This window comes from Eulemur rufifrons, chromosome 12, assembly GCF_041146395.1.
Source record: "Eulemur rufifrons isolate Redbay chromosome 12, OSU_ERuf_1, whole genome shotgun sequence".
Taxonomy (NCBI): domain Eukaryota; kingdom Metazoa; phylum Chordata; class Mammalia; order Primates; family Lemuridae; genus Eulemur; species Eulemur rufifrons.
In genome coordinates, this window is record NC_090994.1 from 2371522 (window position 1) to 2388275 (window position 16754).

At 39.2% G+C, this 16754-nt stretch overlaps 1 protein-coding gene across 1 annotated transcript in view; it reads left to right on the forward strand.

Annotated features, from left to right (window-relative positions):
- Positions 1 to 486: 486 nt before the first annotated feature.
- The window catches only part of MCPH1 (microcephalin 1), a 174638-nt gene continuing 158370 nt past the window's right edge, over positions 487 to 16754 (forward strand). Inside the window, exons 1-6 of the mRNA XM_069485068.1 lie at positions 487 to 547; positions 2041 to 2132; positions 6979 to 7097; positions 12447 to 12534; positions 14041 to 14155; positions 16321 to 16464. Of these exons, the coding sequence (XP_069341169.1) occupies positions 508 to 547; positions 2041 to 2132; positions 6979 to 7097; positions 12447 to 12534; positions 14041 to 14155; positions 16321 to 16464 (598 nt within the window). The 5' untranslated portion in view covers positions 487 to 507. The remainder of the gene's footprint in view (positions 548 to 2040; positions 2133 to 6978; positions 7098 to 12446; positions 12535 to 14040; positions 14156 to 16320; positions 16465 to 16754) is intronic.

Below are 16754 nucleotides of genomic sequence, written 5' to 3' on the forward strand. Positions count from 1 at the left end.
GTCCCCCGGGGGTCGGAGCCACCATGGCGCTCGCCTGGCCCTGCGCCCCCGCGCGCCCAGCAGGCAGGCCCGGGGGTCGTCCGCGGCGGTAACCCCGCGTCCACCACAGGTGCGCGGGCCGAAAGGTCACGGGCCAGGAGCCGCCGACATTCTGAGGCAATTTCTCTGAGGGGAGCCCTGCCCTGACCCTCCGCTCTGAGGTGAGCCCAGGTGAGGCGCTGGTAAGCTTGAGTCACCTGATGGACACGGACGGTTACCTCAGATTTTGTGGGACATCCGTCCTCCAACTCCCAGGAGGACCCGCGGGAGAGCCCGCCTCCTCACGCCGGGCGTGGCCTGGGCTCCCTGCTCCGCCCCGCAGCTGACTGGAAAGCGCGGACGAGCGGATCCCCGCAGAGCCTGGAGCGGGAGAGCGCGCGCTCGCTCTGCGCATGCCCAGTGCCCGCCTCTCCGTCAGGCTTCCCCAGCTGCGCGCGTTCCCGCCGGGTCCCGACCCCGCCGCCAGTTATGGCGCCCCCGGGACCCTGTGAGGACTCTGCCCTGAAAGGTGAGGGGACTTCCTGCTCCCTGGGCGCGCGGAGTCGCCCTGTGCCGGCAGGGGGTGGGTTTAAGGACGGCACCGCTGGTGGCGGGCGCGCTCGGGGGAGCTGGTGGGAGAAGCCCCCCGCCCGCCCCGCCTCACCGCCTCCCGTCCTGCCGCCGCGGCGCCGCAGGCCCCCACACGAGCGTGGAGCGGACCCGCGGGGCCCTCGGGGCAGCCCGGCCTCCCGGAAGTCGGGTCTGGGGCAGTCCCCGCGTCTAATCCGGGGGCCCCTCGGAGAAAGCGCGGGGCCACAGGATGTCCTCAGCCTGCCTCCCGGTCCTCGCGGCTTTGAACGGCCGCGCGAATTTGGGCGTGCGCGGCAGCTGTGGGAGTCGGCAGAGAAACACCAGCCCTCCTCGCGTGTGTCTGTGCTTATTGTTCCAATGACGGGAGCGGCCTTTTAGTGAGGAATTGTGTCCCGGGCACTGTGCTGACGCTTGCACGGTATCGTCTGATTTCTAACGGCCCGGCCACTCTGTGACCCCATTTCACGGGTGGGGAAACTGAGGCATGGGGAGTTCAGGTACTTCCCGCCCCCCGTCACGTGGCTGGTCGGTGCGGGCGGGATTTTAGCGCCTGGGGGCTGCCGTCCTAACCTGCGTGTGCGACTGCGCCCGGTCCTGTCACTGCGCCGCCGGGAAGAGCTGAGGAGGATGGGAGTGGCCTTGGAGAGTTTGGCCGTGGAGAAAAGGGGTCTGTATTGGGGGGCCTGGAGCAGGGCACAGCCTCACAGCCGAACTCCTGCAATCAGGTGTGGCTGTTTTTCCAACGTTAGTAGTTTGTTAAATTAACCCGGCTTTCCTGGGGCTTTGCTCACAGTTATTTACCAATGGCACATCTGAAAAATTCTTTTAAAACGTCAGGTTTTGAGCATAAGATAGATACCCACTAGAACAGGGCTCCACAAACCACAGCCTCCCCCAGGCCAAATCGGGCCTGTTGCCTGTGGCTGTAGGGCCTGGCAAGCTAAGAATGTTTTTACATTTTAAAGTGGTTAAAAAGAAGAGGAGTGACAAATGAAAATTCTGTCAACTTCAGTTCCTTGTCTGTCAATAAAGTTTTATTGAAACGCGGGTTGGCTCATCATCGTATTGCCTAGGGCCACTTTTGTGCTGTGACCATGAGGTGGAGAAGTTGTGACAGGTAGTGTACAGCCTGCAAAGCCTAAATGTTTACTGTCCCTTTACTGAAAACAGACTTCTGCACTGGACAATTAAGCCTAGTTCAGGAATTTGGGAAGAGCGTGAGGTGTTAGGAATGTAAACTGTGACATGTTTGAGTAAAGTTCTTTGCTTAAAATTTTAAGAACTATAAATTGTTCTGATGCTATTTTGAGTAGACTTAATAGAAGAAATTTTAAATTTACTTTTTCATAGAAATAGAACAAGAGAAAAATTTATTGGGCAGTGGATGCTAGAAGGACAAATGTGTATTTCATGTTGATTTCTTGTTTTCAGATGTAGTGGCCTATGTTGAAGTGTGGTCATCCAATGGAACAGAAAATTATTCAAAGACATTTACAAACCAGCTTGTGGATATGGGGGCAAAGGTAAGAAATTCATTTCACTGTTGTTACATATGATAGTCTTCTGATAGGTAAAAAGATACATTTGCATTTTCTTATCGGGGAAGTTATTACATAGAATATGAAGGACAAAGCGATGGGTAAGTGGTGGGGGAAAAAAGAAAAGAGCCAAAATATGAAGAATTTAGAAGAGTAGGACTTACAGAGCAGTTGGGCTTATAAGCACTGAGTGAGGAGGAGGAATCTAGGATGAAAATCTGGATTCTAACATTGGTTACTTGGGTACATGGTGCTGGTAATCAAAGTGAGGAATGTAGGAAAAGGAACAGGTTTCTAAGGGAAAGGTTATAAATCTGGCCATATTAAAAATACCTGTTGTATATGCATATATACAAGCGATGGGAGCAGCGACCTAAGGAAGAGAGAGAGAGAGGATGCCAGGAGAATGAGGAAGGCAAACGTGCAAGTCAAAGGAGGGAAGTATTTCAAAGATGGAATTTTGAAACACTGCAGAGTCCTCAAGAAAGATAAGCTTGGCAAGTGTACTTTAGATTTCAGAACCATAAGGTCATTGGTTGAACTTAGCATAGTTTTCAGTGAAATGAGTAAAGGGGATCCAGATTAGTCCAGGAATCAGTGACATATGAGGAAATGGAGGTAGTCCCTCCTTATCTGAGGTTTCTTAGGAGCCATCTGGATCTGTGATCCCCAACCCAAAGTACACAGCCTGTTGGGGACAGGGCCGCAAAGCTCTGCTGCCTCCCCACCAGATCTGCTGTGGAAAAATTGTCTTTGTAGGGGGGCCCACAGCAGGAGGTGAGCGGTGAGCGGTGGGCCAGCAAAGCTTCATCTGTGTTTACAGCTGTTCCTTCCATCACCCGCATCACTGCCTGAGCTCCGTCTACCCCCACAACCATGGAAAAATTGTCTTCCATGAAACCAGTCCCTGGTGCCAAAAAGTTTGATCCACTGATCTAGATTATTGGATTTACTGTCACAAAGCGCTGCTTCTAAGTGAAAAGATAGCAGTTCTCAATAAAGTAAAGAAAAAAAACTTCATGCTGAGGTTGCTAAGAGAATGAACCTTCTATCCGTGAAATTGTGAAAAAGAAAAAAAGAAATTCATGCCAGTTTTGCATGATAATTTTATTACAGTATATTGTTATAATTGTATTTTCTTATTATTGTTGCTAATCTCTTACTATGCCTGGTTTATAAATTAAACTTTATCACAGTTTCGTATGTATAGGAAAAAATAGTATGTTTGATGTTTGGTACTATCTGGGGTTTCAGGCATCCACTGGGGATCTTGGACCTTACCCCCATGGATAAGGAGGCACAACTGTATTTGTGTGTTTTTTGGCATGTGGGAGAAGCTGGCTGAAAGACTTAGTGAAAGGGATAAATTAAAATGGGTGAGAAGAGAATTGAAGGTAGAGCTGGGATTATAGAGAGGCACCAAGGGCATAAATTAAAGGGGCACTCTCCCCCCCAAGCAAAGAGTGGGTACCTTGTTTGGTCTCCCTAGTCCCTGCTCCGAGTGAGAAATCAAAGCCTAAGAACAGACTGGAGTGAGAAGGGACAGAATATGAGTAGGGCCTACTTTTGCCCATGAGGAGACACACCCATTTTGATAACGTTGGAATGTACAAACATGAGAGAGTTTCCATCTTATGATGCCTAAAGTTTACTTGGGATGAAGACAAATTATTGTGGCTTAGAAAAAAGCCATTAGACATGTGAGTTGACAAAATGGTTTTTGAGGGTCATATTAAGATCTTAGATCTCTTGGAGCTTTTTGTTTTTCACCTTTTATTTCAGAAATTTTCAAACAGAAAGTTGGAAGACTAATCATAGATTCAACAGTTGTCAACATCTTGACATTCTTTATTGCTCTTTCTCTATACATTGTATTTTATACATGAACTATTTGAAAGTAAGTTGCAGACATCTTAATTTGCCCCTGAATACTCATATGCATCATCTAAAAACAGACATTTTCTTGTATAACAGAAATACCATTATAACATCTAAGAAAATTAATAATGATTTCTGAACAGTCTTCTAAAGTGGTTGGATCAGTTTATACGTATTCTAAAGTATGATATTTTCCATTGCTATGTATGCTTGGTTTTGTCAGTCTTTTAGCCATTCTGGTATGTTTTTATCTCATTGGGATTTGAATTTGCATTTTTCTAAACTTTATCATATAGTTATTTTGAAGTGCCTATAAAAACCTCTAGCTCATATTTGTATTGGTTTTATGTTTTCCTTCTTGATTTGTAAATATTCTTTATATTTTAGAATTAACTCCTTTGTCAGCCATATGAATTGCAGTATTTCTGTCACTCTGTGGCTTGGCTTTCATCTTATGTTATCTTTTGATAATTTTAATGTAGTTCAATTTATTCTTCCTTTATGGTGAACTTTTTTATATGTCTTGTTTAAAAAAATCTGTTCCTGTACGAAGGTATGAAGATTTTCTCCCATGTTATCTTCTGGAACCTTTATCCTTTTGCCTTTCACATATAGATTTACAGTACACATGGAATTGCTGTTTGTATATGCTGTGAAATAGTTGTTTCATTTTTTTCCTTGTGAACTTTTGTTTTAACAGCATTTATTGAAAAGGCTGTCCTTTAATCAAGGTTTGCAGTACCGCCTTTGTCATAAATCAGGCATCCACATATGTCCAGTCTCTTTGAGGGATCTGTCTCCGTTCATTGGACTGTTCTTCTGTTGTCAAGACAAAACCACCCTGTCTTAATTACACTTTATGATAAATCTTTGTAAGTCTTACATTTTGTTCTTCAAGGTGTCTTGGCTGTTCTTAGCCTTTTGCCTTTCCAAATTCACTTAGGATCAGTTTGTCAATTTATACCATAAAGGTTTTTTGAGATTTTGATTTGGATTGTATTGATAAAATAGATCAATATGGAGAGAACTGATGTTTTTATGATATTAAATCTTCCAATCTATGAAAACTATATGTGCCTTTGTTGATTTAGGTTTCTTTAACTTCTTTTAATAATGTTTTATAATTTTCTCTGATCATTTTTATGCCATTATATAAATAGCATCTTTAATTTTTTTCTAACTGTTGCTGTTACATAGAATGCAGTTCATTTTTTGCATGTTCACCTGAAAACTTATCAAACTCATTTATAAATTCTGTAGTTTGGAGGACATTTAAAAAATATACACAATTGAATCATATGTACATAATGACAGTTTTTCTTGATGTACTGTTCTGGCAAGGCCCAGTGTTAAATAAAATGGCGATATCGGATTTTGATTCCTCTTCTCAAGGGAAAGCTTTTAGCATGTAACCTAGTGTGGTTTTGTATGAATAAACTTTAATTTCATCAAATGTGTTTTCTGCATGCATTGAGATTATCATATGATTTTTCTCTTTTACTTTGTTAATGTGAATAATAGTGATCAATTTTTTTTAAATGTTAACCAACCTTGCAGTCCTGGCATACACTCAAGTGGTGGTGACGTATTATCCTTTTCATATATTGGTTGATGCAATTTGCTAATATTTTGTTTAGCTTTTTCTATAGATGTCTCCAGGGTGAGATTGGCTTGTAATTTTCTTTTCATGTAATGCCATCATGTGTATAGTTGTAGTGCTAATAATCTACTGGCTTCATAAAACAAGTTGGAGAATAGTGTTTCTTTTTTAATACTGTGGAAGAGTTTGTATAAGATTGATATTATTAAATTTTCTTCTTAAAATTAGTTTTAATTTATTTGGTAATTGTAGGATGATGCATATTTCCTATTTAGTATGAATGGTTTTAAAAAGTTGGGGGCTTCCTTAAAGAAATTTATCCATTTCATCTAAATTTTCAAATATATTGCTTCAAAGCTATCATAGTATCCTGTTTGAATCTTTTTAATGTCTTCAGGATCTGTAGTGATGATCCTTCATTCCTGACATTCGTTATTTGTGCCTTTTCTCTTTTTTCTTGACCTTGTTTTTACCTGGGTGTTATTAATTAGTCTTTCTAGTGAAACAACTTTTGGCATTCTGGTGCTTTTTTAAATTCCTTTTTCACTTTATTAATTCTAGCCTCATCTTTAGTATTATCTAACTCCTTCTTTGGTTTTAATTTGCTGTACTTTTCCCAACTTTTTGAGATGAGTACATTGATTTTCAACCCTCTTACTGTGTACTTAGGCATTTTAGATCATGCATTCTCCCTAAGCAGGGCATTTGCTGTATTCCACAAGAAGTCTTCATCTGGCAGATTGCAATACGTAGGTCTGCTTTTATTTTTTGTTGTATCCACTAGTTTTTGTTCCTGTTGTTCCACATTCTCCTGTGCTTGTTTTTTATTTGTTCACTTTTTTTGAATTTGAGCATCATATATTTAAAATTATTTATAAATACTGTGAGTCCTAGAATTGTATTATCTTTACGGAAAAAAAGATTCAGATTTGCTGCAAAAAGAATATTTGTAGTACTCATAATCCAGGATTATCTTAATCCAATTTCAGGATTTGAAATGATTTAAAAATATACTGTGGACCTGTGAGGGTCGTTATAACTTGCCCAAATGCAGCTCTTTGGTTCTCAACCCAAGGTGTAGAACTTTTATCAGACCCCCTTTTGTTCTGAGGCTTCCAAATCATGTGCGTGATGCACCATTCTAACTGGAACAGATGTGTTTTTAAGCAGTGTTATGCATTCCTTAGAGTATTTCTCTGTGGCAGATTATAAGACATAGAATTGCCGGGGTAGGAGTTTTGGACATTTTTATTTTGACAAATATTGAATAAAGTATCCTTTTTCATCAATTGTACTTAAGAAATTGTGAGTGAATACTAATGTACACTTTGTTTTCTGTATTTTTGTCTACAGGTTTCAAAAACTTTTAACAAACAAGTAACTCATGTTGTATTCAAAGACGGATACCAGAGCACTTGGGACAAAGCTCAGCAGAGAGGGGTAAAGCTCGTTTCAGTGCTCTGGGTTGAAAAGTAAGTCTATCTTTCTTTTTCCCTTAAGTATCTAGTATTGGTAAAGTGTGGAGATACATTATGCATATCACAGAGCCACATAAAGTTTGCTTTCCATCTTTGCCTCTTACTTGGGCAAGTAATGTAATATCTTCTAGCCTCAGTTTCTGCAGCTGAAAAATGAGTATAATGTAATACCTAACTCTGCCTAGAGGGAAAATGAACAGTAAGGACCTGAAGCAGGGTTCACTTGGTGTATTCAGGAAACAATAAGGAATGTGATGAAGCAGATTCATTCCTAAAGAGTTGAGTTTCCTTTTGTATTTTTTCCTTTCAATTATGAATAATTCTGTGTAGCATTTGTTTGTTTTTAAATTGAGATAAAATTCATATATCACAAAACTCACCCTTTTGGTGTACAATTCAATGATTTACAGTATATTCTATTCTGAGTTGTGGAGCCATCATCACTATCTATTTCAAGAACATTTTCATCACCCCAAAAAGAAGCTCTGTACGCATTAGCAGTCACATCTCAATCCTTCCTGCCCTCAGCCCCTGCTGACCACGAATCTACTTTTTGTCTCTATGGATTTGCCTAGTCTAGACATTTCACAAAAAGGGAATTCTGTAATATGTGGCCATTTATGTTGAGCGTCTTTCCAGTTAGCATGTTCTGAAAGTTCATTCATTTTGTAGCATATATCAGTACCTCATTCTGTTGTGTGGCTGAATGATATTCCATTGTACGGATATACAGGTTGAGCATCCCTAATCCAAAAATCTGAAATCCAAAATGCTCCAAAATCTGAAAACTTTTGAGTGCCAATATGACACCAGAAGCAGAAAATTCTACACATTAAGTACTTAACACAAACTTTGTTTCATGTACAAAATTATTAAAAGTATATATCAGGCTATGTGTATTAGGTGTATATGAAACATAAATGAATTTTTTTTTTTTTTTTTTTTTTTTTTTTGACAGAGTCTCACTCTGTTGCCCGGGCTAGAGTGAGTGCCGTGGCGTCAGCCTAGCTCACAGCAACCTCAAACTCCTGGGCTTAAGCGATCCTACTGCCTCAGCCTCCGAGTGGCTGGGACTACAGACATGTGCCACCATGCCCGGCTAATTTTTTGTATATATATATTTTAGTTGTCCGTATAGTTTCTTTCTATTTTTAGTAGAGACGGGGTCTCGCTCTTGCTCAGGCTGGTCTCGAACTCCTGACCTCGAGCGATCCACCCGCCTCGGCCTCCTAGAGTGCTAGGATTACAGGCGTGAGCCACCGCGCCCGGCCAACATAAATGAATTTTATGTTTAGACTTGGGTCTCATCCCCAAGATATCTCATTATGTATATGCAAATATCCCCAATTCTGAAAAATCCGAAACCTAGAACGCTTCTGTTCCCAAGCATTTTGGATAAGGGACTCGTAACCTGTACCACAGAATTTGTTTATGCATTCGTCAAGTGATGGATATATGGGTTATTTCCACTTTTTGGCTATTGTGAATAATGATGCTGTGAGCATTATTTTCTGGTTTTGGGGGGAGGGTATGGGGGAAGATTCATAATCAGGCACCTGTCATTCTTCCCTCTCCCTCATCTTCTTATGGAGTCCATTAGAATGGCTTATTGATTCTTAGAATAGATCTCTGATCAGTCTGTCTCTGCCGTTACTCCCGTGGTCTAGACAGCTATGTCTTGTTTCAATTACTGTTGCAGCCTCCTGCCTGTCTCCTTTTCATTTCGTTTCCTGTACATTAGCAAATGTAACTCTTCTAACACATAAATCAGCTTTATCCTTCTTGCTGAGATAAAATGGCTTAGAATTAAGTAGTCTAGAGCAGGGAATAACAAACTATGGCCCTCAGGCCAAATCCAGCCCGCCCCTCTGTTGTTGTTTTTTTTTAGTGGCCCATGAACTAAGAATGGTTTTTACAATTTTAAAAGGTTATCCCCCCAAACAAATCAAAAGAGTATTTCAAGACATATTTAAATTATATAAAATTGAAATGTTAGTATGCACAAATAAAGTTTTATTGGAACACAGCCATGCTCATCTGATGATGTATTGTCAGTGGCTGCTTTTGTGCTACAGCTGTGGAATTGGATAGTTGTGGCAGAGACCATATGTCCCACAAAGCCTGAGATGTTCATCATCTGGTCCTTTTACAGGAAAGTTTACTGATCCCTGGTCCAGAGCACTGCATGATCCATCTCTTCTTCCACCCTCAGTTGTGCCCCTGTCCTTGTTTGCATCTTCTAAACACTCTGGTCTTCTAGAACCTCAGACAGGCCAAGCCCTTTCCTGCCTAAGAACTCCATGCCCTTTCACTGATCCTTAACCCAGTTTTGTACTCAGCTTCTTCCTATGTGTCACATTTCAAGGTCACATTCTTACAAGTGCTTTCTCTGTCCCCCAATCCACAGGTAGAGCCCTCTTTGTTATTCTCTATCTCACCTTATTTCCTGTTTTTGCTATTAAAACTTATTTTATTCATTTCTTTATCTGTCTAATCACACATTTTGGTTTTTCCATTATAATGTAGGCTCCGTGAGAGCAACTGCATGTCTGTCTTGTTCATGGTTGTGTTTCCAGCAAGTATCTAACACATATTTGGCTCATACTAGATGCTCAATAAATATTTGTTTTAACAAATTAATGATCAAAGAAAAATTTACTTAAGTGGCCTGGAGGTATCAGAAAATTTCATGGGGGCCATGACTTGAGCTGCATTTAAAAGGTTGTTTAGAAATGTGGAGGGAAGGGTACAGAAAACAGTAGACCTTTACTGAGAGCTTGAAGTAAATGGAGAAGCACGAACCAAGATGCAAAACTGACCATTAATCATTTCTGTACTTAAATAGGGACTCAACTAATCCTAATGCCGGGAGTCATCACAGAGTCCCCTCTCCTGAGAGTTCTGGCTTCTTGCTCTTAGTTGCTGCTCTGGACCCAGTGCCCTTTCCTCTCTTGTTCTTCATCCCCTTCTCTGCTTCTGCCCCAGCCAGCCTCTGGGGCTGGCACAGACTCCAGAGTACTTGTAACTTTATTATCCAGAGGTAAACTTTTAAAGTAAACATAATCTCTCGGCATTTTTAATACAGATTCTTTTCTTATTATATTGTTTGTTGTAATACAGTCACATTTTAATTATTACACGTACTTAATTACTGATTTTTGGATCTCCTTTTGCTATCTTGAAAACATAAACTTTCTTTTGAATTAAATGTATTTATATTTAAACATGTATATATTTTTAAAGTGAAAAATCCCCACCTAATCTACCTCTTGTCTTGCCTTCCTTCCACTAAGTTGGAAATTTGGAATATACAGTTTCAGACTTTCTACTAAGCATATTAAAAAATGTATATATAAGCTAATAATAATGTATCATATATTTCAGAATTGCTAAAAGAATAGATTTTAAATGTTCTCATTACAAAAAATAAGTATGTGAAGTGATGGATGTCTTAATTAGCTTGATATAATCATTCTACACGGTATGCTATATCAAGATATCATATTGTACCCCACAAATATATACCAATCTTCTGTTGATGACCATGAAGTTTATTTCTTTTTTTCTCAATCAGAAATAGTATGACATTGAGCTTCTCTATATATTGCTTTTTTCCAGATGATAAATCTTTCCACAGGTTTAAATGCTAGAAGTGGACTTTTGAGTTAAGAGTTTACACATTTTAATTTATGATGGATTTGGTCAGATAACCTTCTGTCTAATAGAAAGAGTGTACCAGTTTCCATTCTTCCTAGCAGTATAAAAGAGCACCTATTTTCCAATGCCTTTACTCATAATCACAAGTTCTTAGTCTGTTTAATTTTTCCTAACTTGTAGGTGAAAAATAATAGTTTTCATTTACATTTCCCTGATTTTTAGTGAGCTTGAACTTTCTTCAACAAAAGAAGTAAGAGTCAAACTGACCTTTATTTTATATATCAAGTGTCTGTTCTTCCTTTGTTAACTGCCTGTCCAGGGCCATTGCTCATACCTTCCACTGAAAATGTGGGCATTAACTACTCGAGGTCACTAGGTGTCACTAGAATCCCATGTCATTGTAAGAGCAGCCAGAAGCCACTGATAAATTATGACATTTCCTATGGACAGGAGAATTTTTTTATCTTGAAGAAAGATGAAATAAAGGTCAACTTGACTCTCACGTCTAAGTTCTCTTTAAGAAAGAGATTTTAGTTTATGAAGAAAGTAGTAGGAAAAGCTGCAGGATTGGTGCAGGTGAAATCGAAGGCTTATCCTAAGGGTAGAAAGGCAGTCTGTGGTCCCTAGTGCACCTAGCAGGCTTGTGGTAGGAAGTGCTGGAGTTACTCAGCTCCCTGGGGAGAAAAAGGTTTATCAGAGCAGGGGCTTCCCAAGGAGAAGGATGCTGCTTTGGTTTCCATTGGCTGTGAAGTAGCAGCAATTGGGAAATGAAGGTCAAAAGGTTGGCTCTGTGATTAGAGACATCTCTTGAAACATTTTTCTTCTTGACCACTAGGTGGGGGGATAATGTTATCATTTTACATTTCTGAAGAAAAATCAAAATCTAATTGGAAACTTTTTCTGCCGATTCACTAGATTTTGATTGGGTGCCTGGTAAATGTGGGTTTTAATTTAGCAGTGTCAATATTTTACTAAGTGTGATAGAGCACACATCAGAGTGATACACGCATGGTTGGGAAGCTTATTCTCCAATGGGACAGAAGACGTCTGCAACTGTGTCACTTGTGTCGGGCCCACATTTTACTGGATTGAGTCAAGCCTTTCCCAAAACTGCTAACTGTAAAGGATACTTGACAGTTTGGTGGAGGGAATCCAAAGATACAAAGAGTGAGCAGTATACTGAAGGGAGAAAAGGCAAGTGTAGCCACAGGGAGGTGGAAGGAGGGGGCACAGCTGTGCAGAGCTGGGACACACACTGAGCTCTCTGGGCTGATGGTGGTTTCATGACAGAAACACACAAAAAGGACGACCCAAGTCTGGAGGAGAAATAGGCTCTCTGGACTCAATTTTAGGTCACTTCTAGCTCTAAATTATCCATTTGATGGCCTGTTCACTCTTAAATTATACATTTAATAGCATCTGCTTATACATTTGTGAGCACCAGGCACCAATAATTTTGAAATGTGCTATGCTATAAGTCAAAAATTGTTGCACAAAAAATGCCATATAGAGACCAAAAGTTTAATTTATGTTGACTTTTGTATTTGGTGTTATGTGTACTTATTTAAAAGAAGTGTCTGTTAAAATGACCTATGTATGAATTTCCTAAATAGCTGATACATGTGCAGATTTAATGCTGTGTGAACATGTCATGGAAACACTCACTGGACTGCTTTAATTGTACAGATGCAGGACGGCTGGAGTACATGTTGATGAATCATTATTCCCTGCTGCTAATTCTCATGAACACTTACCAAGTCTAATTAAAAAAAAAGTAAGTAAACGATTTCAACATAGACACTGGCAATTATGAATTTATTCATTCTTATTTTTTAATTTTTAGAAATATATCCACAAGTTGTCTTAAGTGTGCTGTTGATGGTATTTTTTCACATAGTATTTTTTAGCAAATTATAGAGATAATTATATCCTGTGAATGCTTTCATGTAATTTGTAAGAAATGGAAGAGACTGGCTGTCCATGGGAAATCCATATGTATTTGATAATCCATATGTATTTTCATTGTGAAGCATTTAGTAAAAACAGATAAGAGACATCTTTCTTTTCAATTTGACAAATATCCTTCTGGACGGAATGTCTTTGGTGCATGGTGTACACACGTACGTGCTTTGTGCACATGTACGAATAGGGCTCTGCTACCTTACGTATATCGTTTGGTGGGTTGCTTTTTCTTCTGCACTTTAACAGTATGGTTTTGATCATTTCATGTCAGTAGCCGTAACTCTGCTCATTTTTCTATGTTGTATCATACAGTGTGAATGTGCCTTTCCTGTGATGGCAAGGATCCTTCTGGGCTGCAAGACCGATGCCTGAGACACATAATGACATTTTTGTTAATGAATGAGTGAATAACTAACTGATTGAGCAAGAACACAAGTATAGGCATTAGCCTTGAATAGCTATTAGAAGTTTTTTCTTTTAAGACTGGAACAAAAGAAGTTAGGCTAGGTATCCAGATAAGCAAATTTGCGCTGGTAGCTTCAATGTGCAACACAAAAGAGACCTAGATAGAGACTTAACTTTTTCTGGGGTCCTTTAAAAAAGAGCTCAGGCATAGAAGTAGTAGTAGGTAAAATTGATGAAAAGGTTGGTTTTTGTATTTGTGGTGATGCTGGGCTAAAGGTGGGAAATAAGTAGTTCTGAAGAAGAGAAAGTAGATAAGGAGGGAATGTGAGATATGCTTTAAAGGAGACATTGTCCCTCTCTGTCTGAGGATGGTAAAACTAAAGAGTTAGCCCAAGACTTTCTTGTGGAAATCAGCCTGGAGTTTCATGTATTTGTGTGTGTAGTTACAGTTTTGGGGCTTTACTGGCTGAGTGGAGTTCCTATGATCTAAAGACAATAAGGCAAGATTAGGTAATGGTTCTTGTCTTTGGTAATTATAAGATAGTAACTGTTTTTTTGTTTTATTACCATGTCATGATTTTAGGGGGAAGACAATGTGAGAATAGCAAAAAATGGAAAGAGACTAGTTTTGCAAAGAACCTTTATGGAAACTAAGAATGCTAGGATCATGAAAATGACTTAGAAAACATAGTTATGTAATATAAGCCTTTTATTCAATTTTTTAAATTCTGTCCATTTTTTTATAATTGCACAAAAAGAAATAAGTATTGCCAATTCACATATAGTACAAGAAACATCTTTTTAAGAAGTTTTTATTGATATCGTAAATGGTGTAAAAAATGTACATGAAAGAACTTTTTTCCTGTCTTAATTGTAATATAGTATTATTAATCTTTATATGCTTTTTGCACAGCGTAAGTGTATGCAGCCCAAAGATTTTATTTTTAAAACACCAGAAAATGATAAAAGATTTCAGAAGAAATTTGAGAAAATGGCTGAAGAGCTACAAAGGCAAAAAACAACTCTAGGTGAGCCAAGAAATAGAGCACAGTTCTTTGCGTCTGTGTTCGTATGTCTCGTTTAACTTGTGTGACGACCAGTGGCATTCAGGGTGAGATAGCCAATGAAGACTGCAGTAGTTCTAGACTAGGAAGGAAAAAACAAAATGTAATTAGCCTACAGGAAACTTTACCAGGGGCCATAATAGGGGTATATAGTTGAGCTAATCAACCATGCAGTCTTAATTGTTCATCAAATTGATGGAACTTTTTACTTTTAGGAATGATTATAAAAGAAAAGCAAGCTTTGACTAATAGGCCTCATTGAAATAAATTCCTATTTCTTTCTTCTTTATATATAACTTTGTATTTTTACCTAACACTTGGTCTTTTTGTTTTGTTACCCAGACAGAATAGGCAAATCTTAGATGATATATTCTTTTAGTGATTTAGAAAAATACTTTAGAATATCACGAAACTTTTCAAGTACTTTGTATATTCTTGGTATTTCTCATTTGCCTTTTTCACTGTCTTCTAAATTCAGTGTATCATACCGATCCTGACTTACCATTGCTACAAATAAGTAATTGTAATGACTAGATAATGCATGGTTCAGAAATGGGAAGCGTTAATTCCTCTAGTTTTTTTTTTCCTTTGATTTAGTCTATATTACTCTCACATATTCTCTACTCTATATTTTGAAATTATTCAAATAGAATTATCAAGCTTTATTTTAAATCTGTGATGATAATGCAACAGAATTTAGTCCGCACAGTGCTGCCACATAATTTTCCAAGACCATGGCCTTTGTCATTTGTTTTTGTGCTCAGCCCTCCTGCTGCCTCTCTTGGTGTGTACTTGTCCTTCCCTCACAAACCCACACCAACTGTCTGGTCTTCCTCGCTACTCAAGCCCGAAACATGCTCTTGTCCTTGACATCTCCTTCTACTCTGACACTAAAACCCATCAAGACCGTGACCCTGCTTCTGGAATAATTGCTTGACTCCTTCTGTTTTCTCCTTCTGCACCCTTGTTCCAGCCTGCACCATCCCTCCTGTACACTGCAACAGCCCCCGACCCTGCCTCTCCACTCCCTGTCCCCTTACACCTCATCTCCATGCTTCAGTCAGAATGAGTGAATCTCAAGTAAGAAGGTTTAAAATTCCTTGGTGTCATCCTAAGGAAAAGTATTTGGGATAAAATCCTGTGTTTAACATGTCCTACCTACTAGAACCTGTATGATCTGGGCTCTTCGTTGAGCCTCAAATCAATATTGCACATTTGCTTGTAATTCTTGATACTTTTGCCACTTTGGCCTTCCTTCCTGTGTCAGTGATAGTATATTTGAAAAGAATTTGACAAAATGGTAATGATAGGTACAAAATTTTCTCTTTTTAGACCAAATATATATCTTAATAGAATTGTCTTTTAAAAACTACAGATATAAGGTATTAATGATCCAACTAGTGTATAGCTGTATATTGTCAGAACAACAGTAAGGGTTGTTTAGACTTAAGAGTTGCAAAAGAGAAGATATTGAATGAATCTTGGTATTTTCTTATTGGGGGTGGGTGTCAAAATCCTAAAGTCCTTTTTGAGCATAGGCAAGGTATGTGCCAGAAAAATGCACAACTCTGCATTCAAACAAAACCAGCCCATAATTTCATGTTTCAGGGACCACCCTGACCCCTCTTCATGTGGTCGAGTTCACCTATGAGTCTGTGTGTGTGTGTTGAGGCTGGAAAAAGTGGCTAATGGGGTTGGTTTCCAAAATCTGGGGTAAAAATCACATTTAGGAACCAAATTACATCCTGGCTTTACAACTTCTTACTAGTTGTATGATTCTGGGAAAGTTCTTTCACTTCTGTCTCTCAGTTTCTTTTTCTGTAAATGGGGATACTGATACCTAATGTGTGGGTTTAGTTGGGAGACAGTTAGATGAAATAATGCACTTAGTGTGCTTAGCACAACTCCTGGTGAGTGGTCATTGCTCAGCAAACGTTAGCCAGCGCCTGTAGTGACAGCATCGCCGATTGAGGAGGTGGTGGGCGTAGAATATTAGTAGAGGAGGGTGATGATGTTGAAAGGGAAGAAGAAAACTGGGGGTAAAGCGTGGGTGTCCCTGGAAAGGAATCATGTTATTGAAGTTTGAAGGCATTTTTTTACCTTAAAGTTGAATTTTTGTTTATTTTCAGATTATGATGGACCTATTCTCTTATTTGAATCTGATGGTTCATTGACATACAGTCCCACAAGCACAATGAAAAGTAGTTACCACAGTGCAATGGAGAAGAGATTACAAGAGATGAAGGAGAAAAGGGAAAATCTTTCCCCTACCTGTAAGTGATTACATTTTATAACATGAAAACTGCACGAATAGGTGAATAAATTGTGGTGGAAAGATTTTTTTTGTTTACCTACATATTTTATTTAATGTTTCCTGATTTTAACAAATTTTTACTTATTTCAGGGCAGACTTTGTTAATATTTTGTTCCAAAAAATATCATGCATCATTAAGATTTTTGAATCTTATATTGGGTCTCCAAGCTTATAATCCTGTTTGCTGTAGCTCTTTGTCATTTCTATCTTTGGAGTTTCTTTTCTATTTTTAAAAGTTTAATTAATTAT